Below are 26,118 nucleotides of genomic sequence, written 5' to 3'. Positions count from 1 at the left end.
GGAGGGGGGGAGGAAGAGAGAGAGGAGGGGGGGTGGAAGAGAGAGAGAGAGAGAGAGAGGAGGGGGGGAGGAAGAGAGAGAGGAGGGGGGTGGAAGAGAGAGAGAGAGAGAGGAGGGGGGGAGGAAGAGAGAGAGGAGGGGGGGTGGAAGAGAGAGAGAGAGAGAGGAGGGGGGGGAAGAGAGAGGAGGGGGGGGGGAAGAGAGAGAGAGAGGGGGGGGTGGTGGAAGGAGAGGAGAGAAGGGAGAGGATGGGGGGGTGGAGAGAGAGGGGTGGGGGTGGGGGGGAGAGGGAGGAGGGGGGGGTGGAGAGAGAGGGGTGGGGGTGGAAGGAGAGGAGAGAGGTGGGGGAGGGGGAGGGAGGAGGGAGGGAGAGGAGGAGGGGGGGGAGAGAGGGTGGTCGGGGGGGGAGGGGAGGGGATCAAAGGGGTGACCCTCCAGTGGCTGGAGGTATACCTGATGTAAACCTGGTTGTTGGAGGTCATTCATCACAGCTGAGGACATTACTGCAGGAGTGCCTCAGGCAAGCATCCACAGCCCAGCCATCAACTGCTTCATCAATGACCTTCCCTCCACAAAGTAAGGAGTGGTTCCACTGTGTTCATCTCCATTCACAACTCTTCAGATAATAGAACAGTACATGCTAGGCTACAGCAGGATCTGGACAATATTCAGGTTTGGTCTGACACTTGGGAGGTAATGACCGTTTCAACCATCTCCCCATGCCTTTCAACAACTCTTGTCATTGAATCCTCCACCATCAATTTCTTAGGGTTTACCATTGACCAGAACCGGTAACTGGACCATCCATATAAATAATGCGGCTACAAGAACAGGGCAAAAGCTGGTACTGTGTGGCGAGTAGTTAATTTCCTGACCCCGCAAAGGCTCTCCACCATCTACAGTAAGGAGTGCGATGGAATACTTGTTTGGATGGATACAGTTTCAACAACACTCAAGAAGCTTGACGCAATCTAGTGGGCCACACCCACCAGCCAATCAGACAGGCCTTTTCCAACAGTCTATCGACTCTGGATCAGTTCCTATGGACTGGAGGGTAGCTAATGTAACACCACTTTTTAAGAAAGGAGGGAGAGAGAAAACGGGTAATTATAGACCGGTTAGCTTGACATCAGTAGTGGGGAAAATGTTGGAATCAATTATTAAAGATGAAATAGCAGTGCATTTGGAAAGCTGACAGGATCCGTCTAAGTCAGCATAGATTTATGAAAGGGAAATCATGCTTGACAAATCTTCTAGAATTTTTTGAGAATGTAACTGGTAAAATGGACAAGGGAGAACCAGTGGATGTGGTGTATTAGAACTTTCAAAAGGCTTTTGACAAGGTCCCACACAAGAGATTGGAGTGCAAAATCAAAGCACATGGTATTGGGGGTAATATACTGACGTGGATAGGGAACTGGTTGTCAGACAGGAAGCAGAGAATCGGGATGAACTGGTCCTTTTCAGAATGGCAGGCAGTGACTAGTGGAGTGCCGCAGGGCTCAGTGCTGGGACCCCAGCTCTTTACAATATACATTAACGATTTGGATGAAGGAATAGAGTGTAATATCTCCAAGTTTGCAGATGACACTAAACTGGGTGGCGGTGTGAGCTGTGAGGAGGATGCTAAGAGGCTGCAGGGTGACTTGGACAGGTTAGGTGAGTGGGAAAATGCATGGCAGATGCAGTATAATGTGGATAAATGTGAGGTTATCCACTTTGGTGGCAAAAACACGAAGGTAGAATATTATCTGAATGGCGGCAGATTAGGAAAAGGGGAGGTGCAATGAGACCTGGTGTCATGATACATCAGTTATTGAAAGTTGGCATGCAGGTACAGCATGCGGTGAAGAAGGCAAATGGTATGTTGGCCTTCATAGCTAGGGGATTTGAGTATAGGAGCAGGGAGGTCTTACTGCAGTTGTACAGGGCCTTAGTGAGGCCTCACCTGGAATATTGTGTTCAGTTTTGGTCTCTTGAGGAAGGACGTTCTTGCTATTGAGGGAGTACAACTAAGGTTCACCAGACTGATTCCAGGGAAGGCAGGTCTGACATATGAGGAGAGACTGGATCGACTGGGTCTGTATTCACTGGAGTTTAGAAGGATGAGAGGGGATCTCATAGAAACATATAAAATTCTGACGGGATTGGGCAGGTTATATGAAGGAAGAATGTTCCCGATGTTGGGGAAGTCCAGAACCAGGGGACGTAGTCTAAGGATAAGGAGTGTAAGCCATTTAGGACTGAGATGAGGAGAAACTTCTTCGCTCAGAGAGTTGTTAACCTGTGTAATTCCCTACCGCAAAGAGTTGTTGATACCAGTTCATTGGATATATTCAAGATGGAGTTAGATATGGCCCTTACGGCTAAAGGGATCAAGGGGTATGGAAAGAAAGCAGGAAAGGGGTAATGAGGTGAATGATCAGCTATAATCTTATTGAATGGTGGTGTAGATTCGAAGGGCCAAATGGCCTACTCCTGAACCTATTTTCTATGTTTCTATGAGTAGTTTGTGTGATTGATGTCCCTGTCACTGGATTCAATATCCACCCATTGTGGTTGCACGATCCAAAATCTACATAATTCAACTACAGCAATCATCAAGGTTACCTGCAAAGCACCTCCATCTCCTGCGACCTCTAGCTCTGTATCTGGCTGAGATTCCTTATAATTTCTCTTTTTTTGACCCAACTAGGGTGCAGCTAGGTGCTTTTTGTGGCGGATAACAGTTTGAAAGGATATTGAATATTTGAAATGTGATTACTGAGGTGGTCCGTCCCATCCTTTCTTTAGGTTTAGTTAGGGTGTACCCGTGTTCATTTAAAGATTGAGTTATTTGTTTTGTATTTCAGTGAGAAGCAGATTCTGCATCATGACAAACAATATGAACCCTTCTACTCCTCGTTCGTGGCTCTATCTGCACATTATATCTCAACAGTCTGTGCACAGAGTGAGTATTTCTGATCGAACCTTTTATTGGTTGATGCCATCTAAACCCATTTCAAAAAGAATTGTAATGATTGCTAGTGTGAGGAGACTTGAATCATTTTATTTTGAGCTGTGTTCAACAAAACCCCCCGAGGTGGAGTTGGATGTTCTCTGGTACTGTGACCTGGCCATAACGAAGAGTCCTGATAAGAGTACAACAAAAGTCAGGGCATTCGGCCAGTCTGAGCTTGTCCCTTTAGCACATTAATACCTCTATTGCAGCATCGAGTTGTATTTTGAATAACCCAAATATTTTTGGATGTATTATTGTGTCTCATAGACTATTATAGACTCATAAAATGATACAGCACAGAAGGAGGCCGCTCTGCCCATTTTGCTTGTGCTGGCTCTTTAAAAGAGCTATCCAATTAGTCCCATTCAAATGCCATGTGTCAGAAAGAGTTTCTGGGTGTTTCCAGTTTAATGCAGTCCAGTTACATTGGTTTAGTTTTTAATTTTTAATATAGTTAATGTTTTGGAAACTGAAACCCTAACTAGCTGATGCTAACTTTCCATACTTTTCCAACATTTCTAGTTCCTAGGAACCAGTTGCTGTCCATTGCAGCTGCATGTAAAGTCCTGATTGAATTCTCGTTGATGCGTCTTGAGAATCCAGATGAAGCATGTGCTGTTTCACAGGTAATATATTTAAAACCTCAGGCTAGTTACAATTGTTATCCAACACAGTAGATTCAGTCTCAAGATTGAGACAGATGGCTTTTGTTAAGTAAGGGCATCAAGGGAAGTGGAGCAAAGACGAGAAAATGGGATTGAGGTGCAGATCAGCCGTGATCTAATTGAATGGCGGAACAGGCCGAGATGCTGAATTGCCGATTTGTGTTCCTAATGCTTCTATGTTTAACTGAAATTCCTTCCCTTGCTACAGCTCTCTCTGCCTTCATAAGACTCCTTAAAACCTACCTGTTTGACAATGCTTTTAGCCACCTCTCCTAATTCTCTTTCCTGCTCTCAGGCCTGAACCACACTGTGATGCAGATTTGGGATGTTTTGGGATGTTTTGCTATGTTTAAGGTGTGTGTGTGTTATATATAATTTGTGTACATATTTTGCACCAACCTCAGTAAATTTCAATATAGCTTCCTGATGGTTCATTGATAAAGGCAGTGAGTAACTGAAATATAAAAACAAGAAGGTCCCAGAACAGACTTGGTAAGCTGATCGAGCAAGGAAAAGACTAGGTTGGTCGACCCTGCCGATGGTCGAAGAGCCTGCTGATACTCGCTGTCTAGGCTAACATGTGAAAGATGGTACCAGAGGTTGACCAGTGCCTGAGCATCCAGTAGAAAGTGTTGGTTTAGGAAAGGGAAGTTGAAAAATATCAAAATTAAACATTTCAACAGGAATCTGATTCTTTGTCTGAATACAAAGATTTTTCCTGAGCTTATGTTGAAGTATTTTGACTGTAAATGTTTAACATTTTTTACTTTTTAACTTTGTCTTGTTATTGTCACTACTTCCTCCGCAGAAACACTTGATCCTCTTGATCAAGGGCCTTTGTACTGGTTGCAGCCGACTGGACAGGACTGAGATCATTACGTTCACAGCGATGATGAAGTCAGCCAAACTTCCGATGACAATAAAGACTCTTTCAGATGGTAAGTCTTTGAATTGGGAAATTAAGATTATCTTCTGATTACAGTTACTTAATTTCCGTGCAACCCTTGATGCTCAGTGGTTGTTGCCTGTTCTGTTGAACTTTTTTCTCATCAGTGAATTTCTTTACATAGTGGAGGATCAGAAAGAATCTGTCGCTCCAGTGACACCTGAACTGCGACAGAAGGAAGTGCAGATGAATTTCTTGAACCAACTCACCTCAGTTTTCAACCCAGATGTGTCAGCCTCGTCTACTCGTCCTCCCGTGGTTCAGGTATGGACCTGGGTAAATTAATGCACCTTTTGACAAGGGCCATAAAATAATAGGACAGTGCCCTGCGTGTGGAGAACATCTGGTGTTGCAGAGGTTATGGAGTTTGCCTAAAGAGGTGTTGTGGGGTGCAGCAAGGGGTACCATAATCGATTACTGCAGCTAAAAATTCTAAATGGTGGTCCCTTTCAGAATGAAGTCTGCTAAGTATGCTAAGTAACTGTTTTTGACCCAGTGTTAAGGGTTGTTCTGAGATTCTTGAATTTTTAGAACTTAAGATTGTAGTAGTGCATTTCAAGGACATGAATGTTGGGGAAACAAAACATTTCCTTTGTTTTAGACTCCTCATCAGTATGAAGTCTTTGCAGATTATGTATAGAAACATAGAAAATAGGTTCAGGAGCAGGCCATTCGGCCCTTCGAGCCTGCACCACTATTCAGTATGATCATGGTAAGCCCCCACTGTTCTGGTGTAGGAACAGTAGGAGGCCATTCAGCCCCTTGAACCTGTTCTGCTATTCAATTAGATGATGGTTGATTTGTATCTTCACTCCATCCACCCACCTATTCAAATTCAGGGGTCTTGTATTCTGTATCGGAAGAGCACCTTTGACTGCAGCAATGCGACATTGGCTACCTGCACCATTTTCTTGAATGTCTGTTAGTTTATTGGGTGTTCGTGCTGAATTATTAACTGTATTGTGGTGTAGACTTGTACCTACTGGAAGCTGGATTGATTCTGTCTCAGACTCATTCCACTTATGTCCCTTTTAACTGGCGCTTCGTCAGTTTAGTCTGGCTTTAAACCCATCAAGGTGAAAGTGCAGTGTTCCAATCAACTGTGCAACTTGGTCCCAAAAATATTTCTGTTTTGTATCTGGTGATGTTTCATGAGTGTAATTAGCTCTGCAAATAATTAGACACGTGATTGAAGGCAAGGGGAACAAAGAGATATGATGGACAGGTGGGCACATGGGATTGGAACTGCTGTTTGTTTGGAGGGTTAAACACCAACACACACTGGTATGGTTGGGCAGCCTGTTTCCGTGCTGTAATTTCTGTGTAATCCTTTATATCTGTCAGGTGGATGGAGAAAGCGATGAACAGACTGGACCTGACCTAGCATCAGTTGCTAAGATGAAAAGTGCATTCATCGCACAAAATGTGTCAAGTTTACAAGCACTGGGTGAGTTTTAACACAAAATCTCCATGATAATGAAGAAAAGCAGCACTACTCTTTAAAACAATTTGAGTCATTCATGTAATGTGATGAGTTTTTATTGTAAATGCAAGAATTGTTCTCCGTGAATGGAGGGAGATCAGTAAAGAATTATTTTGAGAAAAAGCTGCTGCATCTTCAAAAGTTTGAAGTAATTGTTCTGAACTGATAGTTTTTGTCTGTTATTGAAATATTTAGGCTTTGTTGATTTCAATCTTTGAAAATATTCAGAACACATCCACTTGCTTTGAGCAGTTGTGTGTAGGATATAGTGCAACCTTTCTTATTCCCCTCACCCCGGTTTGCTCCCCTCCTCTCCCAAAGGTATTGATTCTTGCTGCGGTGCAGTTTTACAGGCACCAGCAGCAAGCCGCTACCTAACTCAGGTGCCCATTCTTTACATATGAGGTTTGACATAGAGTTTCAGCAGACTTCTGACATGTGGAAGCCATCATATCTCAATCAATGATGGTGATCAGGAAAGGGAATCTTGGCTGATTACTTTATTCCTTTTCTCGTCCAGAGGTACTGAGGCTAATCACAGCTACTCTGAGATGAGCTAACCCAATACAGAACAGGGATCACACCCGTGACTGGTTCATGGGGAACTTTCTGGTCCCTGATTGCAAACTCATTAGACAGCTCTCTTCACAGACTCTGTAGGATTTGGCTCCTTGGCTAACTATAAACTGGCTTCATTCAGGAACATAGGAACAGGAGTAGGCCATTTAGTTGCTCGAGTCTGTTCCGCCAATCAGAGATCACGGCTGATCTGTGACCTAATTCCATATACAGTTTGTTGCAGAGAGAGGTTTGCAATCTGAGTAACTCCACGTTCAAATAGCAAAACCAGGAGTGTAGCCTTTATCCCTAGATGCTGCCTGAACAATGAGCCCACAGATTTAGAAAGATTGTCCAAGCAACTGAGATAAGTAGATAATGGCAGCACAGGCAGTGTTGCAGGACTGCAAAATGTGGGTATTTGTGAACATTGAGACTGTTTTTTGGGTGACCACAACTCTGGGAAATGTCTACGTTCTGAGTCACTGGCTCAGTTGAGATAGAGACAGGAATATCTGGATAATTCAGTCAAGAACAGTCGCACTACATAGAGAGAGAGAGATAGGTAAAGGAAGAGGAGTGTGTGACTGACAGTCTGCAGGGTAGAGGGAACTAAAAGAATTTTGATTAAATTAGTCAAGCGTGACCTGCCCTTTACAAATTCATATTGACCTTCTATAATTAGTCCATGTTTTTGTAATGTTATATCTTCTTATGGTCTGCAGCAGTTTCTCAACTACAATGTGAGGCTAACTGATTTATAATTACCGTGGATATCTCTTACAGCCTCATTTAAAAAAAAAGGGGGGAAACATTCACCACCTTCCAGTCCTTTGGTACAATTTCTGTTTTCAAAGTATTTTGGTCAGTGTGGGTTTATGTTGGGTCTAGCTTGTGTTAAAGACAGACGGGCTAAATGCACTGGCTCTGATTTGCCATACAGACGGTTAGTCTGCATGCGTTGGATCTAGTTCAGTATACAGGTGCATGATCTGGCCAGTGTGTTTACCTCAATGTTAAAAGGGGAATGTTGATTTTATTTCTATTGTCCTGTTGTAGGAGGCTCTGAGAAGTTGCTGCGTGTCTGTTTAAACCTTCCCTACTTCCTGCGCTACATCAACCGTTTCCAGGATGCCGTTTCTGCCAATTCCTTTTTCATTATGCCTGCGACAGTTGCAGATGCTACTGCTGTGCGAAACGGGTGAGTCATCAACACTCATTGAGAACTGACGAGTGCAATTCTCAGCCATCAGATCATTGGTTAAAAAGGCCATGATGTATTGATCGATGTGGAACAACATAAATCCAATTACTTTCTTGGTCCACATCGATTGTTAAAGTAAAGATCCTTTTTGAGTGGGTTGTGATGGTTAGTTCTGGTGGAAATTAGTCTGGCTGTGACTGATCTGATGACCTCTTTATTTTAAATTCTAATATGTGTCGATTTTTGGGTTTTGTAGTGCTTGGTTTTCTAAGGACTTTCTCTATTGCTGTTTCTTCAGATTCCATTCCTTGGTTATTGATGTTACCATGGCTTTGGACACCCTTTCGCTTCCTGTCCTTGAGCCACTGACCCCAGAAAGGCTGCAGGATGTGACTGTATTGGCACTGAGTTGTCTGTACGCAGGTTAGTATGAGAAAGAATAAAGCACCTTCCCAGAGCTGGGCAGCAAGGGGTAACATCTACAGGATGAATGCCTACTTTAAATGCCAATGTTCATCATAAGGAATGGAGTGTGGGACCTGTCCAGAGTATTGGGGAGACTGTATCATGACTTGCCATTTTCACCTTGTGACCTGTTTCAGTAGATATTGAATGTTACTGCCATCTTGGTTCAGCTGTCATTTGAGTTAGCCACTTACTGATAATTTTTTCAATTAGGGCCATGATACCATGTGATGTATCTGGTATTGTAATCCTTTGGTAGAGTTCCAGCTTTATTTTCCCACCACAGTACAATGTATTTTTCAAACCTTGCTTTTGAAAGTCCATAAAGTTGCATTTTGGATATGGTGATGTCATTAAGTTGACTAATTTCCATTATATTCTTTCGCTAGGAGTGAGTGTTGCAACGTGCATGGCTATTCTACACGTGGGCAGCAGCCTGCAAGTCCGATCTGGGTCCACCAGTAAAGAAGAAGACTACGAGAATGATGCAGCCACAATTGTACAGAAATGTGTAAGTGCTGAATGAGTAGGCTCCTTTTAAATGTGCAGCATTTAGGTTTTAGAATTATGGTCAGACTGGGCAAAGATACTGATTTATTTTCGCTTTTGTTGGTTTCACTGTTGCTCAGATAAAAGTGAGTGTGGTACTGTGCTGAGCAAGATGCAGATAGTTTACAGCAAGAGTGACTGCATAAAGACAGTGTTTAAGTGGGAAATATGTAGAGTAGAAATCTGTGATAATATTGTGTGCATTTGAGTGCATTGTTATGTAATGGCCTTTGTTTCCAGAAGATTTTGTGAAGTTTTTTCAAAACTTTAACATTTGTCCTGTACAACTGCCAGGTGAGGGCAGTTCTTTCACGTCAGGAGCATTCTGTGACTTCTACCCACCAGGAGCTACACTGAGACTGCTCCGAGTAATTTCACATAGAGCTGTTACTGCTAGCTAGATCTGAGCAGATCGAAGAGATGAAAGGACAAATTGCCAATGACAACCCACCTGTCTCCCTCAGCTGTGCATATCTTCACTCTGACATCTCTCAGATTTTGATGAATTTGGTCTCATTTGGTTGACCTTTCTAATTAGAAGTAATATGTATTCTTTTTATCGAATTATTTCAGATCACAGTACATGGTCATCATTCGACCTATGTTTGTTGGAGCCTTAAACCGGATCTATCTACTCTAATGTCCTTTCTCTGTATCCTATCATAGAATCACTCTGGGTATGAGGTGTTGATGTGTGCTGTGTCTGAGAAAATCACTAAATTAATGTACTATTTATTATTTACAGCTGGAAATCTATGATATGATTGGCCAAGCAATTAACAGCTCACGACGAGCAGGCGGAGAGGTAAGGAGTCTGTGCTGAGCAAGGGGAAAGTAGTAGTTCTGTTCATGAAAACCTTACTGCAGAGAGGTTGGAGGCTGTGTTGTAGTTTAGGGATAACAAGGTGGCCATTTGTTCTGTGCCACCGGATAAATGGGATTTGATAATTGCTGCTGTGAGACCTGGGCTACAAACTGTAGTGTTATTTCTCCTCAGTTTATAGTACATACTAGTGTTTCTTGCATAGTGTCAGATGCACATTTAGCTCCACAGGTCCAGATGCATTGTGGTTCTTGAATGCTCACTTTTTTTAGTTGCACTCAGGATGTGGGTGATGCTGGCAAGACCCATCCTGGTGAGCCGTGAGCTAATGATGCTCCTACAATGGTGTCAGGCAGGGAACTGCAGGATACTCGCCATCCAAGTAACAATGAAGGAACACCAATGTGTCCAAGTCAGAATGGTGTGTGACTTGGAGGTGCTGGTGTTCTGATGATTGCTGCTCTTGTCTTTCTCAGTGGTAGAGGTCAGTGGAGGGAGGTGCTGATGAAGTAACCTTGGTGAGTTGCTGCAGTTAAATCCTGTAGATTGTGCTCAATGCAGCCGCAGAGCATTAGTGGTGGAGGGGGTGGATGATGAATCCAGCGGTAGGGACACCAATCAAATAAACTGCTCTGTCCTGAATGGTGTAGAGCTACTTGTGTTGTTGCGACCGTATCCATCCAGGCAAGTAGAGAGTATTCCATCGCACTTCAGGCTTGAACCTTCTCGATGGAGGAGAGACTTTGATGGATCAGGAGGTGAGCCACCCATCGCAGAGTACCAGTCTCTGTCCTGATCGTAGTCATGGTATTGATAGGGTTGGTCCCAAGATATTGATGGTCTGGGACTCGGCGATGATAATCATAGGACAAGGGCTCAATGGCTGGGCTTTCTCTTATTGAGATGGTCATTACGTGACCATCACTTAATGATATTACGTGACCACCTGCCACTTGTCGGCTCAAGCCTTGATGTTATTCACACCCTGCGGTAGGCTGGTATTAGTTGCTTTGTTATTGGAGGAGTTGTGAATGGAGCTGAGTATTGTGGAATAGTCCTATATAGCAAACAGCCCCAATTTTAACCATATGATTGGGGGTGGATGGGGGTGGGGTAGAAGGTCATTGATGAAGCTGGTGAAGATGGTTGGGCTGAGGATGTTTTCATGCGAAACTCCTGCAGTGATGTCCTCGGGCTGCGATAATTAGCCTCTAGCAACCACAGCAATCTTCCTTTGCGTCAGGTATGACTCCAGCCACTGGAGGATTTTCCCTTTGATGCCCAAGGACTTAGTTTTTCCAGGGCTCCTTGGTGCCACTCTTGGTTGAATGTTTCCTTAATGCTGAAAACAGTTACTCTCACCTCTCCCCTGGCATTCCGCTCTTTTGGCCATGCCTAGATAAGGCCGCATGCCACAGGATTTCCCACTTGCCACAACCAATCATTCTCTGGTTGGCAATCAATAACTAGTGAGGTGCTGCAGGGATCAGTGCTGGGACCCCAACTATTTACAATCTATATTAACGACTTGGAAGAAGGGACTGAGCGTAGCGTAGCCAAGTTTGCTGACGATACAAAGATGGGAGGAAAAGCAATGTGTGAGGAGGATACAAAAAATCTGCAAAAGGACAGACAGGCTGTGAGTGGGCAAAAATTTGGCAGATGGAGTATAATGTTGGAAAGTGAGGTCATGCACTTCGGCAGAAAAAAATCAAAGAGCAAATTATTATTTAAATGGAGAAAGATTGCAAAGTGCTGCAGTACAGCGGGACCTGGGGGTGCTTGTGCATGAAACACAAAAGGATAGTATGCAGGTACAGCAAGTGATAGGAAGGCCAATGGAATCTTGGCCTTTATTGCAAAGGGGATGGAGTATAAAAGCAGGGAAGTCTTGCTGCAGTTATACGGGGTATTGGTGAGGCCACACCTGGAATACTGCATGCAGTTTTGGTTTCCATATTTATGAAAGGATATACTTGCTTTGGAGGCAGTTCAGAGAAGGTTCACTAGATTGATTCCGGAGATGAGGGGGTTGACTTATGAGGAAAGGTTGAGTAGGTTGGGCCTCTACTCATTGGAATTCAGAAGAATGAGAGATGATCTTATCGAAATGTATAAGATTATGAGGGGGCTTGACAAGGTGGATGCAGAGAGGATGTTTCCACTGATGGGGGAGACTAGAACTAGAGGGCATGATCTTAGAATAAGAGGCCGCCCATTTAAAACTGAGATGAGGAGAAATTTCTTCTCTGAGAGTTGTAAATCTGTGGAATTCGCCGCCTCAGAAATCTGTGGAATTCGCCACCTCGGAAAGCTGTGGAATCTGGGACATTGAATAAATTTAAGACAGAAATAGACAGTTTCTTAAACGATAAGGGGATACGGGGTTATGGGGAGCGGGCGGGGAAGTCGTACTGAGTCCATGATCAGATCAGCCATGATCTTATTGAATGGTGGAGCAGGCATGAGGGGCCGTTTGGCCTAATCCTGCTCCTATTTCTTAGGTTCTTATGTGATGAGGTCTGGAGGTGAATGGTTCTGGCAAAGTCCAATTTGACCATCAGTGAGCAGGTTATTTCTGAGAAGATGTTGCTTGATGGCACTATTTGTTGACTCCTTCCATCACTTTACTAATGATTGGAAAGAGACTAATGGGACAGTAATTGATGGAGTAGATTTGTCCTGTTTTTCTGTGGAATTGGCATGTGTTTTGGGATCTTTCACGTTTGGTAGATGCCAGTGTCATAGTTGTATTCGAACAACTTGGCTAGGGAGTTGCTAGTTCTGGTGCACATGCCATTAGCAGTACAGCTTGGATATTGTCGAGGCCGAAAGCCTTTGCTGTGTCCCGTGCAGTCAGCCACTTATTGTTATGTGGAGAGTATCTGTTGGATATTGGCCTCTGTGATGGCAGAGAGCTCGGGAGGAGGCCGCGTAGGATCTTTTGTCTGAAAATACTTGCACTTGTCTCTTGCACTTACATGCTAGGCTTCACCGTGGTTGAGGATAGGAATGTTCATGGAGCCGCCACCTCTTATTTCTTGCCTGCCTGTCCACCACCAGTCTCAGCTGGGTACGATTCTGCTACAGAGCTTTGCTAAAATCTGTTGGTTGTGGCACCACTTTGCTTTGTCTACTGCCTACTGCGTTATTTTGAAAGCAAAAAGTTGTAAATATTTTAACTTGCTGGCTGAATTGTTCTTTGTGTCTTTCTTCTCTCACCAGCATTATCAGAATTTCCAATTACTGGGTGCCTGGTGTCTGCTAAACAGCCTTTATCTGATCCTGAACCTCAGTCCTACAGCACTGGCTGACAAGGGTAAAGAAAAAGACCCACTGGCTGCACTCCGAGTCCGTGACATTGCTGCCCGTGCGAAGGAAGGAGCTGGGTCCCCCAAACTTGCACCTGTTAAAGGGTAAGTGAAGAATCCATAGATAAACTTCCAGAATTACTGGCATCTTAAAACAAGGGTTGGGAGGTATTATCATGTGCAATAAACTCTTACAGTTTCAGTTCCAGCCTGAAATAGTGATTCGCCATTCATTCTACAGTAACACTGTGTTCAATTGCAAATAAAAATAGTAAATTCTGAAAATGCATAGCAGATCAGACAGATGATTGGTTCCTTACCAAACATTACATTACCCATCTTACTTTTCAGGTGCCCAAGGACCAGCATCTTGTTTTATTTCAGTTTTTCTCATTTCTGTTATTGCACTTGGTTTTGTTCTGATTAATTGAACCTTATCTCGTTGACAATTTGGACCAAGTTCATTTTTATCCTTGAACTAGGGCAGCAGAGGGGCACCAAACATTGATGGGGCACTAATTCACGCACCCAAATGTTCTTGTTGTGAGATCCAACTTGTGAGTGGTGCAGAGGGTTGGCACTAATATCCAGAGAGTCTGATCCTAGGCCCTTCCAGCAGCCTGTTACATGGTGGTTCTGGCAGAAGCCTGGGAGCAGATCTCCAGCCTGTGGAAACTGCCGGGAAATAATTGCAGAATATTGGCAACTGAAGGGGAGCTGGCTAAATTTCTATTTGTGATGTTTCCCATTGATTAGCTTCTATACACTGGGTTGTTTGAAATGCTTGAAACTGATCCTTGCTGCAGCTTTGTATAAAGGGTTGATCTTCGTCTGGGTTTTTTTCCTTCACAGACATCAAGGATTTGGCGTCCTGTCTGTGGTTCTAGCAAATCATACTATCAAACTGTTGACATCACTCTTTCAGGATCTGCAAGTAGAGGCCCTTTATCGGGTAAGTGGCAGCTCCTGTGTAGGGCGTTAGTGAGTTACACCTGAGGAAGCCCCTATTGGCTCTTTTGAGTGTTGTAGTAACATTATTAGCCTGGATTTTGGATTTTTTGGGGATAAAATGTGTAAGAGGTGAAATGTGATTGAGCTTGAATGCATGGAGGGATTGTGTGTAAAAGCCTGAGTGTGTAAAAAGAAAACAAAGAAAGATTTGCATTTATATTGCGCCTTTCATGACCTCAGGACATCCCAAAACTCTTTACAACCAATGAAGTACTTTTGAAGTGTAGTCACCGTTGCAATGTAGGTAATGCAGTCACCAATTTGCGCACACCAAGGTCCCAGAAAAGGACCAGATAATGATGTTGGTTGAGGGATAAATATTGGCCCAGGACACTGGGGAGAACTCTTCTGCAGTCCTTGGAAATATGCCATGGCATCCTTTACATCCACCCGAGAGGACAGACGGGACCTCAGTTTAAAGTCTCATTCGAAAGACGGCACCTCCGATAGTGCAGCACTCCCTCATTACTTCGCTTTCATGTGCTCAAGTTTCGAGTGGGATTTGAATCCACAATCTTTTGGCTCAGGCAAGAATGCTATCACTGAATCACAGCTGACACACACACTTACTTATACATGAGCAAGTTGTAAGATTATTCATATGTGTATATTATAATCTGATTGCTGTACTGAAAATTCATAATGTGTAAGCTTTGATTTCAACAGAGTTGGGGAGGTGATGGACCGCCTGCAGAGCTAAATATCATGGCACAGAGTTCATCTATTCAACGCGTGCAGAGACTGATTGAATCTGTCCCACTCACCAACTTGCTTTTCACACTATTGTCGACATCTTACAGAAAGGTAACCACCACAGAGAGTCACAGTACAGAAGGATGCCAAATGGCTCATCTTGTCTGTGCTGGCTGTTTGCTAGAGCAATCCCAAACTAATCTCACTGCCCTGCGCTCTCCCCATAGCCCTGTATCAATCCAAAACTAATCCTACTGCCCATCCCTCTTCCCCTAAAGCCCTGTACCTTCCTTGGCTTCAAATATTTATCCAATTTTCCCTTAAAAGATACAATGATCTCAACCACTCCCTGTGGGAAAAAACATTTTATGCTCCAGCAGCCCACTGAGAAAATACATTTCTCCTAGCTTCTACCCTCATTATCTTCGTGATTTAGAGGAAATAGCCTTTCACTATTCAATATCAAAACCCTTCAAAATTTTGAAATTCTCTTAAATCTCTTTTTAGCATTTTCTGCTACAGTAGAAATTGACCCAGTATCTCAAGTCTATCTTTTTAACTATAAGTTTCCCATCCCTGGGATCATCCTGGTGAAACTACGCTGGTTGCTTTCTATGGCCTGAATGTCCTTTCTTTAATGGGGCAGCCAGAACTGCACTCGGTACTGTTACTGTGCCCTAATCAATGTTGTGTACTCGTATATCATTACTACTTTACTTTTGTAGTCCACACCCCTATTTTAAAAAAAAAAGCTACTGGCCTTTTTATGGCTTTATCTATCTGCACTCGCACTTGTAGGGAACCCCTAGGTCTCCCTGTTCATCTACACCCTTCAGTGTCTTTCCATTTAATGTATACTCTCATTCCTTGTTTTTCCTCCCAAGTGTATTATCACACACTACTCCACATTAAATGGCATCTTCCACCTATTTGCAGCCCTCTTTGCTGTTCATTAACCCTCCTATTTTTGTGTTTTCAGCAAATTTTGAAACTCTATTCCCTATACCCAAGTCCAAAATCATCAATATATACTGAGGACAAAAATGGACCCAGCATTAACCCTGAGGTACACCACACCAACCCTTTTCCAGTCAACACCCTTTTATCTCTGTTTCCTCAACTTTCCATCCATGCTTCTATGTCCCCTTATACCATATGCCTGAATGTTTCTCAGGAGCCTCTTGAGACATCTTTTTGAAAGCTTTCTAAAAGTCTACGCACACTTACATTTACTGCACTCCCCTTTATCTATCCAGTCAGTCAGTTTATCAAAATACACTATTAAACTTGGCAAATATGACTTGCCTTTAACAAATCAATGCCAGCTTTCATAGGAACAGTTGCAGGCCATTCAGCCCCTCAAGCATGTTCGGCAATAGTTAGATCATGGCTGATCTGTATCTCAACTCCATTTCCCTGCCTTTGATCCATTTCCCTTGATACTCTTACCTAACAAAAGTCTATTGTCCTCAACTGTGAAAATTTAAATTGACCCAGCATTTATGGCCTTTTGGGGAGAGAAAGTTCCAGATTTCCACTACCCTTTATGTGAAAAAGCTTTTCCTGATTTCACTCCTAAATGTCCGAGATCAAATTTTAAGGTTATGCTGCCTTGTTCTAGATTCCCCCACCAGAGGAAATAGTTTCTCTACTTTATTGAGTCATTTTATGATTTTAAACACCATGATCAGATCACCCCTCAACCATCTAAATTCCAGGGAATGCAAGCCAAGTTTGTGCAACGTGTCCTCATCATTTAAGCCTCAGTATAATTCTGGTGAATCTGGGCTGTACCCCTTCCGAAGGCTTGGTGCCCAATTGAATGCAGTACTCCAGATGAGGTCTGATCAAAGCTTGTACAACTGAAGCATTACTTCCTCCCCTTTGTATTCCAGCCCCCTTGAGATAAAGTTCTCCAGTCAGGAGTCCCTATCCTCACTCTACAGTCTCCTTCACAGGTATACCGTTCTCTTCGATTCTCCTGGTAGCAGAAGGGGTGTTAACTCTTTGTCGCTTTTCTCCCCGTAGGCTTGTGTCCTTCAGCGCCAACGCAAAGGCTCTGTGAGTAGTGATGTCAGTGCATCCACTGATTCAAACACTTACTATGAAGATGATTTCAGCAGCACTGAAGAAGACAGTAGTCAAGGTACTAAAAGCAAGTCTCAGGATTTATGTGCGATACTAGTGATGGATGAGAGTTCAGGTTGTGCTGTGAAAATGGGAGTAGTTAATGAAGGTACTTGACTCAGACACTCGCCAGACTTCTAAGTACAAAATCGTACTTGTTTTGCAATAAAATGCTATCGTACATATTCATTTCTGGTTAAGTATTTATAAATCAGGCCAGTGATGTTTATGTCCAGTGGGTTGGTGTGTGAATATACACATATCTTATGACATTTTCCACCTGAATGTTCAGTAATTTTCAGCGCTAGAGAAACTGGGCCTCTTTTATTATAAAAAAGAAAGTTAAGAGGAGATCTGATGGAGGTTTTCAAAATTCTGAATGGTTTTGATGAGGTAAGCCGGTGTGGAGGGGAATAAATTATTTCAACTGTTCAGTGAATTGGTAAATAGAGGACATAAATCATTACCAATCGGATAATGAGAAAGGTTAAGAATTTTGTTAACGCAGAGGGCTGTTAAGATATAGAATTTCCCACCAGAAACAATGATGGAAGCAGAATCCATTTTTAGCTTTTAAAAGTAGATAAATATTTGAAAAAGAAAAATATAAGTTGGTATGGAGAAAGAGCAGAGGACTAATTGGGTAACTCTTTCAGAGAGCCGGCATGGGCTGAATGGCTTCCTTCTGTGCTGTAAAATTCTGATTCTGTGTTGCAATTGGGATTCACTAGTAACTATGTTACATGTGAGTTGTGCTATTGAGGTTTGTTTTTGTTGCTTAACCTGTCCTTGATGAGTGCGCTGTATCGCTGTATTTTTTTCTTTACAGATGATGACAGTGAGCCAATTCTTGGCCAGTGGTTTGAGGAGACCATCTCTCCCAGTAAGGAGAAATCAGCACCTCCCCCTCCGCCCCCGCCACCTCCCCTGGAGAGTTCCCCACGACTGAAGAGTCCAAATAAGCAGAGTTCTGGGGAGAATGGTAACATACTGGCGAGTCGCAGAGACCCTGAGCTGGTGAGTAATATCCAGCAGCAATTGGTTAGAATATAAAAAAACTATTTTTGGCAAACCAAAATATCAACGTTTTTTAGTTGTTGCATGTTGAGGATTGAATCATAGAAATATATAGAAGTTACAGCATGGATACACATCATTTGGCCCAACCAGTCCATGTCAGTGTTTGCCCTTCATGTGAGCAAGTAGTCCGAATCACATTTACCCGCCCTGTTCCCATAGGCCTTTATCCCCTTTTTGTTGTTCTACCTATCCCATCTCATCCTGAATGTTGACATTGTTTCTGCCTTAACCACTGACTCTGGAAATGAATTCGACATCCTCTCTGTACAAAGAAGTTTCTCTTCCTCTCTGTCCTAAATCTCTTGCATGTAATCAACCAAGTCCTGTGAACCAGTCCCCCAAATCCCTTTGCTCTTCCACAGCACCAAGCCTACTTCCATTCAAAGTATAATGAATGTATTTAGTTAATTTTTTAAACAAAATATATCACCTCACGTATACATTGAATTCCATCTGCCACTTCTTAGCCCATTTTCCCATCTTATCAATATCCCTCTGCAGCTTTCTTTGGTTTTCTAAATAATTAACTATACCTCCTATTTTGATATCTCCAAATTATTGTGAACAGAAGTGGCTCCAGAACTGAACCTTGTGGGCACCACTACCCACGTCCAATTACTCTGGATAAACTGCCCTTAACTCCTAATCTCTGTTAACATAACGTAAGAAATAGGAGCAGGAGTAGGCCACCTGGCCCCTTGAGCCTGCTCCGCCATTTAATAAGATCATGGGCTCAGCTCCACTTCCCTGCCTTCAAAAATCTGTCTATCTCAGCCTTAAATATATTCAATGATCCAGCCTCCACAGCTCTCTGGGGCAGAGAATTCCATATATTTACAACCCTCTGAGAGAAGAAATTCCTCCTCATCTCAGTTTTAAATGGGCGATCGCTTATTCTGAGACTATATGGGCCCAAGTTTCTGCTTCTGGCAAAAACGCCGCACCTCCGAGACTTACGTGATCTGACTGGGCCCTAAAGTGCGTCGGAATCTTCTTGAGCAATTCTCAGGTCCCCCTGGAGCGTGGCGTGGCGCAGCGTAGTCTCCTTGGGGCAGAGCAAGCCTATCGCAGTCTGGGGGGGCGGTGGGGGGGGAACTAAGCCCCTTCATGTCATTCACAGCCGGCTTCCTTGCGCGTGAGCATTGCAACGTGCGCGTCTGCGCAATGGCTCAGCAGGGCGTTTTTCCCCAGTCTGTTTCAGAATGGTGTGGGTACCGGGGAGGGATGGAGGAGCGTGGCAAGGGGGCACTGGGGAGGTGATTGGTGGGGGAAGAAACATGGGGAGGTGATCAGAGGGGGAGAAACATGGCAAGGGATGGAGGAGCGTGGGTTGGGGGGCACCCGAAATGATCGAAGGGCCGGAGGAAAGCAGGGGTGCCTCCCCCCCCCCCCCCCCCCCCATTCAGGTTTAGCCCCCACCCCTACCCCCACACACACGCCCCCGACCCCCCCCCCCCCGCATGCCCACCCCCACCACACGTGCCCCCGTCCCCCCACGTTGGAGGGATGGGGGGGGGTGTTTTGGGGGGGGGGATGGGGTGGCGGTGTGTGTATGGGGTGGGGGTGTGTGTGTGTGTGTGTATGGGGTGGGGGTGTGTGTGTGTGGGGGGATGGGGTGGGGGTGTGTGTGTGGGGGGGGATGGGGTGGGGGTGTGTGTGGGGGGGAATGGGGTGGGGGTGTGTGTGTGGGGGGATGGGGTAGGGGTGTGTGTGTGGGGGGGGATGGGGTGGGGGTGTGTGTGTGTGGGGGGATGGGGTGGGGGTGTGTGTGTGTGGGGGGGGATGGGGTGGGGGGGTGTGTGTGTGTGGGGGGATGGGGTGGGGGTGTGTGTGTGTGGGGGGATGGGGTGGGGGGGGATGGGGTGGGGGTGTGTGTGTGTGTGGGGGGATGGGGTGGGGGTGTGTGTGTGTGGGGGGGATGGGGTGGGGGTGTGTGTGTGTGTGGGGGGATGGGGTGGGGGTGTGTGTGTGTGTGGGGGGATGGGGTGGGGTGTGTGTGTGTGGGGGGGTGTGTGTGTGTGTGTGTGTGTGGGGGGGATGGGGGGGGGGTGTGTGTGGGGTGTGTGGGGGGATGGGGTGTGGGGGGATGGTGTGTGTGTGGGGGGTGTGTGTGTGGGGGTGTGTGTGTGGGGGGATGGGGTGGTGTGGGGGGATGGGGTGGGGGGGAGATGGGGTGGGGGGTGGGATGGGGGTGTGGGCGGTGTCTGGGGGTGTGTGTGTGGTGTTATGGTGGGGTGGTGTGTGTGTGTATGGTGCGGGGGGGTGGTGTAAGTCGGGGTGGGGGGGGGGTGTCGGGAGTGGGGGCAGAGGCTGGAAGGCCTGAGGCACCCCTGCTCTCTCCTCCGGCCCTTCGATCATTGAGTGCCCTCCATCCCACCCTCCCCCCTCCATCCCACCCTCCCATCCCGGTACTCACGCTCCCACACTCCCCGAGCCATTGCGCAGGCGCACATGCTCCAACGCGCCTGCGCAACGCTGCCGGCACTGCGCTGCCGGCACTGAGAAGAAGGCATGATCCCTAGCCTCGCCCTCCTGCAGGCAGGCTCCTCCCCAGGGAGACTACGCTGCGCCACTCCACGCCACGATCCAGGAGGACCGGAGAATTGCTGCAGAATATTCCGGCGCACCTTCGAGCCCAGGCTGGTCAGATAAGTCTTGGTGGTGTGCCGTTTTCACCAGATGCCGAAACTTGGGCTGAGTTTTAGTTTCCCCTATGAGTGGAAATATCCTCTCTGCATCCACCTTGTCGAGCCCCCTTATTATCTTATATGTTTCGATAAGACCACCTCTCATTCTCCAATGTGTATAGGCCCAACCTACTCAACTTTCATAAGGCAACCCCCTCATCTCCGGAATCAACCTCGTGAGCCTCCAATGCAAGTATATCCTTCCTTAAATATGGAGACCAAAACTGTACACAATACTCTAGGTTTCGTCTCACCAATACCTTGTACAGTTGTAGCAGGACTTCTCTGCTTTTATACTCTATCCCCCTTGCAATAAAGGCCAACATTCCATTAGCCTTCCTGATTACTTGCTGTACCTGCATACTAACTTTTTGTGTTTCATGCACAAAGACCCCAGGTCCCTCTGTACTGTAGCACTTTGCAATTTTTCTCCATTTAAATTATAATTTGCTTTTCTATTATTTCTGCCAAAGTGGATCATCTCACATTTTCCCACATTATACTCGATCTGCCAAATTTTTGCCCACTCACTTAGCCTGTCTATATCCCTTTGCAGATTTTTTGTGTCCTCACAATTTGCCTTCCCACCCATAGAAACATAGATAGAAAATAGGTACAGGAGTAGGCCATTCGGCCCTTCTAGCCTGCACCACCATTCAATGAGTTCATGGCTGAGCATGCAACTTCAGTACCCCATTCCTGCTTTCTCACCATACCCCTTGATCCCCCTAGTAGTAAGGACTTCATCTAACTCCTTGAATCATCTTTTGTATCATCTGCAAACTTGGCTACATTACACTCTGTCCCTTCATCCAAGTCATTAATATAGATTGTAAATAGTTGAGGACCCAGCACCGATCCCTGCGGCACCCCACTAGTTACTGTTTGCCAAACGGAAAATAGCCCATTTATCCCGACTCTGTTTTCTGTTCATTAGCCAATCCTCTATCCATGCTAATATATTACCCCCAACCCAGTGAACTTTTATCTTGTGCAGTAACCTTTTATGTGGCATGTTATCGAATGCGTTCTGGAAATTCAAATACACCATATCCACTGGTTCCCCCCGCCCCCCCCCCCCCCCATCCACCCTGCTTGTTACATCCTCAAAGAACTCCAGCAAGTTTGCCAAACATGATTTCCCTTTCATAAAACCATGCTGACTCTGCTTGATTGAATTATGCTTTTCCAAGTGTCCTGCTACTGCTTCCTTAATAATGGACTCCAGCATTTTCCCAACAACAGATGTTAGGCTAACCATTCTATAGTTTCCTGCTTTTTGTCTGCCTCCTTTTTTAATTAGGGGCGTTACATTTGCAGTTTTCCAATCCGCTGGGACCGCCCCAGAATCCAGGGAATTTTGGTAGATTACAACCAATGCATCCACTAACTCTTCAGCCACTTCCTTTTAATATAAATTAGTTCAGCTGAAGGAAGAAAAGGGACCAGAGCCCGACCGGATACATCCTAGGATCCCGAGGGAGGAAACTCCCGTCTAACCAATTTTTAATCCAGTTTGCTACCCTCCCCTTAATTTCATGCCCCTGAATTTTCTCTCTCAATCTTGTCAAAAGGTTTTCCTAAAGTCCATGCACACTGCATTTCCTCCATCGACCATGTCTGTTAACTGTAAAATTCAAAGAGGTTTTTCGAGCACAGTTGTCCCTTTTGAAATCCGCGCTGGCTACTTCTGTTTTTTCTTTGTCTCGATATGTGGTAATTTCATCCTTAATTTGAGACTCTTAAAATGTTCCCTCCCACAGTTATCTGGCCTGTAATTACGCAGATTATCTGTCTCCTTTTTATAAAACTGGGAGTACATTGGCCACTCTCCAGTCCTCCAACGCACATCCACTCAATAGAGCCTGAAAAATAATTTCTGGTGCTTCTGCAGTTTCCTCCCTCGGGATCCTAGGATGTATCCGGTCAGGCTCGGGTCCCTTTTCTTCCTTCAGCCGAACTAATTTATCTTAAAATTTCCCTTTTTAATCTATCATAAATATAGTTCATCTCGCTCAACCACTTCAGGACTCCCCTCCTCTCCGATATCCTTCTCTTTAGTCAAGACTGATATAAAGTACTTAATAAATAATTTTGCCGTCTTTTGAAAATCATGTTAAAATTGCTCATCCTGTCCTCTGTTGGAGGTCCCTGCTAGTTACTGATATTGTAAAGTACTGGTCCTTTAAGATGTTTTTTGAGTTTTTCTTTCCTCCTTGTACTTTTCTTTATCAAGCTCTTAACCGCTTATTTTCTCCTATTCACATTTACTTTTTTAATATTCTTATAGTCCTTACAGTGACGCTTCAATTTCAATTGGTTTCTGACATCTCTATCCATGTTATCCTAAAACTACGAGCAGTGTCCTGATGTAATGAATACTGTATACTTATTCTGTACCTTTGCAATCTCTTTCTAAAAACACCCATTGTTGTTCTACAGTTTGTTATGATTTCTCTTTCTATCTCCCTCTTTCTATCTCCCTTCAGCTTGCTCACTCATTTTTCTAAATTCTGCCCTAATCCAATCTGGTGTTCTAGTTTTTGTACTGACTTTTTCCCTTTCTGGTTGTATCTTGGACCTTATCATAATGTGCTCACTGTTCCTGCGGTGCTCACCCACATTTAGCTCATTTACCTGATTTATTTCATTGCTCATAACCACATCTAGTAACACTTCCGCCCTTGTAGGCTGACTAATGTACTGCTTCAGGAATGAGTCCTGAACACTGTTTGGGAATTCCACACTCTCGTCTCCCTCCAATTGATAAGCAAATAATTAAAATCTACCAGAATAGTAACTTTGTCATTACTACTCGTCTCTCTAATCTGACTGCAGATTTCTTCCCACAATTTGTAGGTTTGTTATATACCCGTATTACTGCTCTTTGAGATCCAACCACATTAACTATGTCTGTATCCCTTCCTTGTCTATATCAAATTTCTCTACAGAATGTGTTTCCTCTTCACTGATATAGCTGGACCTCCGCCTTTCTAATCTTTTCTATCCCTTTAAATATATCCTGATGTGTTTATTTACCATTCCTGTCCAGTTTGTAGGCAGGTTGTTGTAAATGCTATTAAGTCTAGAGCTCCCTGTAAAATAATTGCATCCAGTTCCCCCAGTTCTCATAATCTGCATATTGCAATGCATATGCAGTTTAATCTTTTTAAAAAAAAACGCTACTTGCATATAATATCAACTTAGCACTGCATTCCCCTTCTACACCGAATTGATGATTCTAATTGCTGTGGATTTTTTAAACTTCTGGCTGAAGGGTTTATGTTCTAATTATATTTGTTGGCAATAAATTGTAATTTAATAGTCTGAGCCAATATATTTATATGGCTGTTTTCATTTTTGCTCATTATGTTTTATGGATATGTTTTTTGGTCTGAATTCTTTTACAGGGCTGTATTAGTTCAGCTGGTATTCCTATTGTGATAGTTGCTGAATCACATTGTATTTATCATGGCGGTGAGTTGGCAAAATCCCTTGGAAAGAGAGCAGCAGAAATTAGATTGTGCAGGAGGAGCTGAAGCAAGACAAATACGTAACCTTGCAGCCATAGAGGAATGAGAGATGGAGCTGCTTACTTTGGCTCACAGCTCCATTGGCCAGCTCTACAGCTTGTCTGTTAGCTGTGGAAGTTTTCCTGCTGTAGTTGTGTGTTTACATCGGTGTGGTTTTCTAATTTTCTACATTGCGATCTTGAAGACGCTAATTATGTTTGGGCACAGTTCACAAGGGACCACCCCATCAGATACCCTGCCCAACTGGCAATTACTCATGTGTGAACCTAGGTCATGAATGCCGGCGGGATACTCGTATCACGCACTGATCCTCACCTCCTGTTCATGCATGGGCACTTGTCAGCAGGGATCACCGTAAAGGGATCAGAAGTGTTAACCATGCCTGATTATTCCCTTCTTTAAGGGAACTGAGGCCAATTATAGATCTGAGCTGTTGCTCTGGTGAGTTTACCCAATAGGCCAGGGATTGAGTCAGGGACCTTCTGGTCTGTAAAGCTGATCTACATGACATTATTACCATTGAGACTTAACTCTTGAATCACGTGCTTCTTAAGTTTATCAGGTTAGCAGCTGATTTTTCCAATTTTGCTGTTTACATGTAGAACTGAATGTTAGGATTAGATTTCCATGCAGGGTTCTGATTGTATTGGAAATGGAATGGTGGTGGAAAATGAGGATGATTGGCCCCTAGTGAAATCTGCATGTTTAAAATCTATTAAAAAAATTGTTTTCCAGTTTCTGAGCCTGGCTTCAAGTATTTTTCATTTCATTACATCTTCAATGCTGAACTCGAGGAATAACTTTATCCGGAATTACCTGAGCGTTTCTCTGACTGAGCAGCACATGATGACATTAGCCAGTATCATCAAAGAAGTGGACAAAGATGGAACCAAAGGTCAGCACACTCTTTCAGTGAAAGCAACTAACTAACTAGCTGGGGTTAGGAGAAAAGAGTCTTAGACACTGGTTGCAGCCTTTAAGTCACACATTATTTCTGAACTGGACTTGCTGATTCTGTACAAAAATTTATTGGAATGGGAAAAGTTGAGTAACCAGGACACTGGCACCTTGTGTCTGTCCACTTACCAAAATGGGGACAGTGCTGGATACCCACTGATCTGTTATAGTGTGAGGAAGGATTCATGGGCATAGGTTGGCAGTTGTATTGTGACACTAAATGGACGAATAAAACAATACAAGTAAAATAAGTAAGAAAAACATACTCCAGAAAGCCTGTAGTGTTTGCAGGGATTTGGGGAAAGAGCAGGGGAGTGGGATTAATTGATAGCTCTTTCAAAGAACTGGCACAGGCATGATGGGCAGAATGGCATCCGGTGTGCTGTATGATTGTAATCAATATTACTTTTTTAAAAAAAAATTACCTGGTCATTTATTCCCTACATTAACAATGGTGACTGCACTTCTTTGGCTGTGAAGCACCTTGGGATGTTCTGAGTTTGTGAAAGGCACTATATCAATGCAAGTTCTTTCTTACTTTTGATCAGTACCTGGTAATGTAATGGAATCAGTTATTCAGAACAAACTTGATGATGGCTCTTTAAAAATAACTTAATAAATGCCAGCTAACAGTTTCAGAATGGGCAGAATCTGTCTTACCAAATGACTTTCTTTGGAGGTGACATCCCAAGTGGATTTGGAAAGCCCAATGCCATTGTATACTTAAGACCTTCAGAAAGCTTTTTTATAAAGTTCCAAATGAAAGACTGCAACGCAAGCTTAAGGTAGTGGGTATCCTCGGTAAAACTTGGGAATGTACCTCGTTCAAAGCATCTTTAACTTGAGAATTATTTTTTCTGATTATGAGCTTCCTATGACTTAGGCAACATTGGTTGCTCCCTTAAAAACTTGAGAAGTTTTGAAATTTTGAAAAACATGAGTTGCTATTTCTTTTAAATCTTTGGGCAAAACAGATAAAATACAAATTTTTGTTACAGAAATTTCACTGGTTTCTATGGAAGGAT

At 44.1% G+C, this 26,118-nt stretch overlaps 1 protein-coding gene across 10 annotated transcripts in view; it reads left to right on the top strand.

The window, feature by feature from the left end:
- The window catches only part of ubr4 (ubiquitin protein ligase E3 component n-recognin 4), a 206,153-nt gene that overhangs the window by 3,462 nt on the left and 176,573 nt on the right, over positions 1 to 26,118 (top strand). For 8 of the 10 annotated variants that reach the window (XM_070860352.1, XM_070860351.1, XM_070860349.1 and 5 more), the window contains exons 2-16: positions 2,853 to 2,950; positions 3,524 to 3,627; positions 4,475 to 4,604; positions 4,737 to 4,876; positions 5,957 to 6,059; positions 7,713 to 7,854; positions 8,156 to 8,280; positions 8,712 to 8,833; positions 9,617 to 9,676; positions 12,920 to 13,110; positions 13,858 to 13,957; positions 14,683 to 14,820; positions 16,738 to 16,855; positions 17,666 to 17,853; positions 24,872 to 25,031. In XM_070860352.1, the coding sequence (XP_070716453.1) occupies positions 2,853 to 2,950; positions 3,524 to 3,627; positions 4,475 to 4,604; positions 4,737 to 4,876; positions 5,957 to 6,059; positions 7,713 to 7,854; positions 8,156 to 8,280; positions 8,712 to 8,833; positions 9,617 to 9,676; positions 12,920 to 13,110; positions 13,858 to 13,957; positions 14,683 to 14,820; positions 16,738 to 16,855; positions 17,666 to 17,853; positions 24,872 to 25,031 (1,919 nt within the window). The other 2 variants (XM_070860353.1, XM_070860356.1) reach the window with 2 other exon arrangements.

This window comes from Pristiophorus japonicus, chromosome 18 (genome assembly GCF_044704955.1).
Source record: "Pristiophorus japonicus isolate sPriJap1 chromosome 18, sPriJap1.hap1, whole genome shotgun sequence".
Lineage (NCBI taxonomy): Eukaryota > Metazoa > Chordata > Chondrichthyes > Pristiophoridae > Pristiophorus > Pristiophorus japonicus.
Note: the sequence above shows the minus strand (reverse complement) of the source record. Positions and strands in the feature narration are given on the sequence as shown.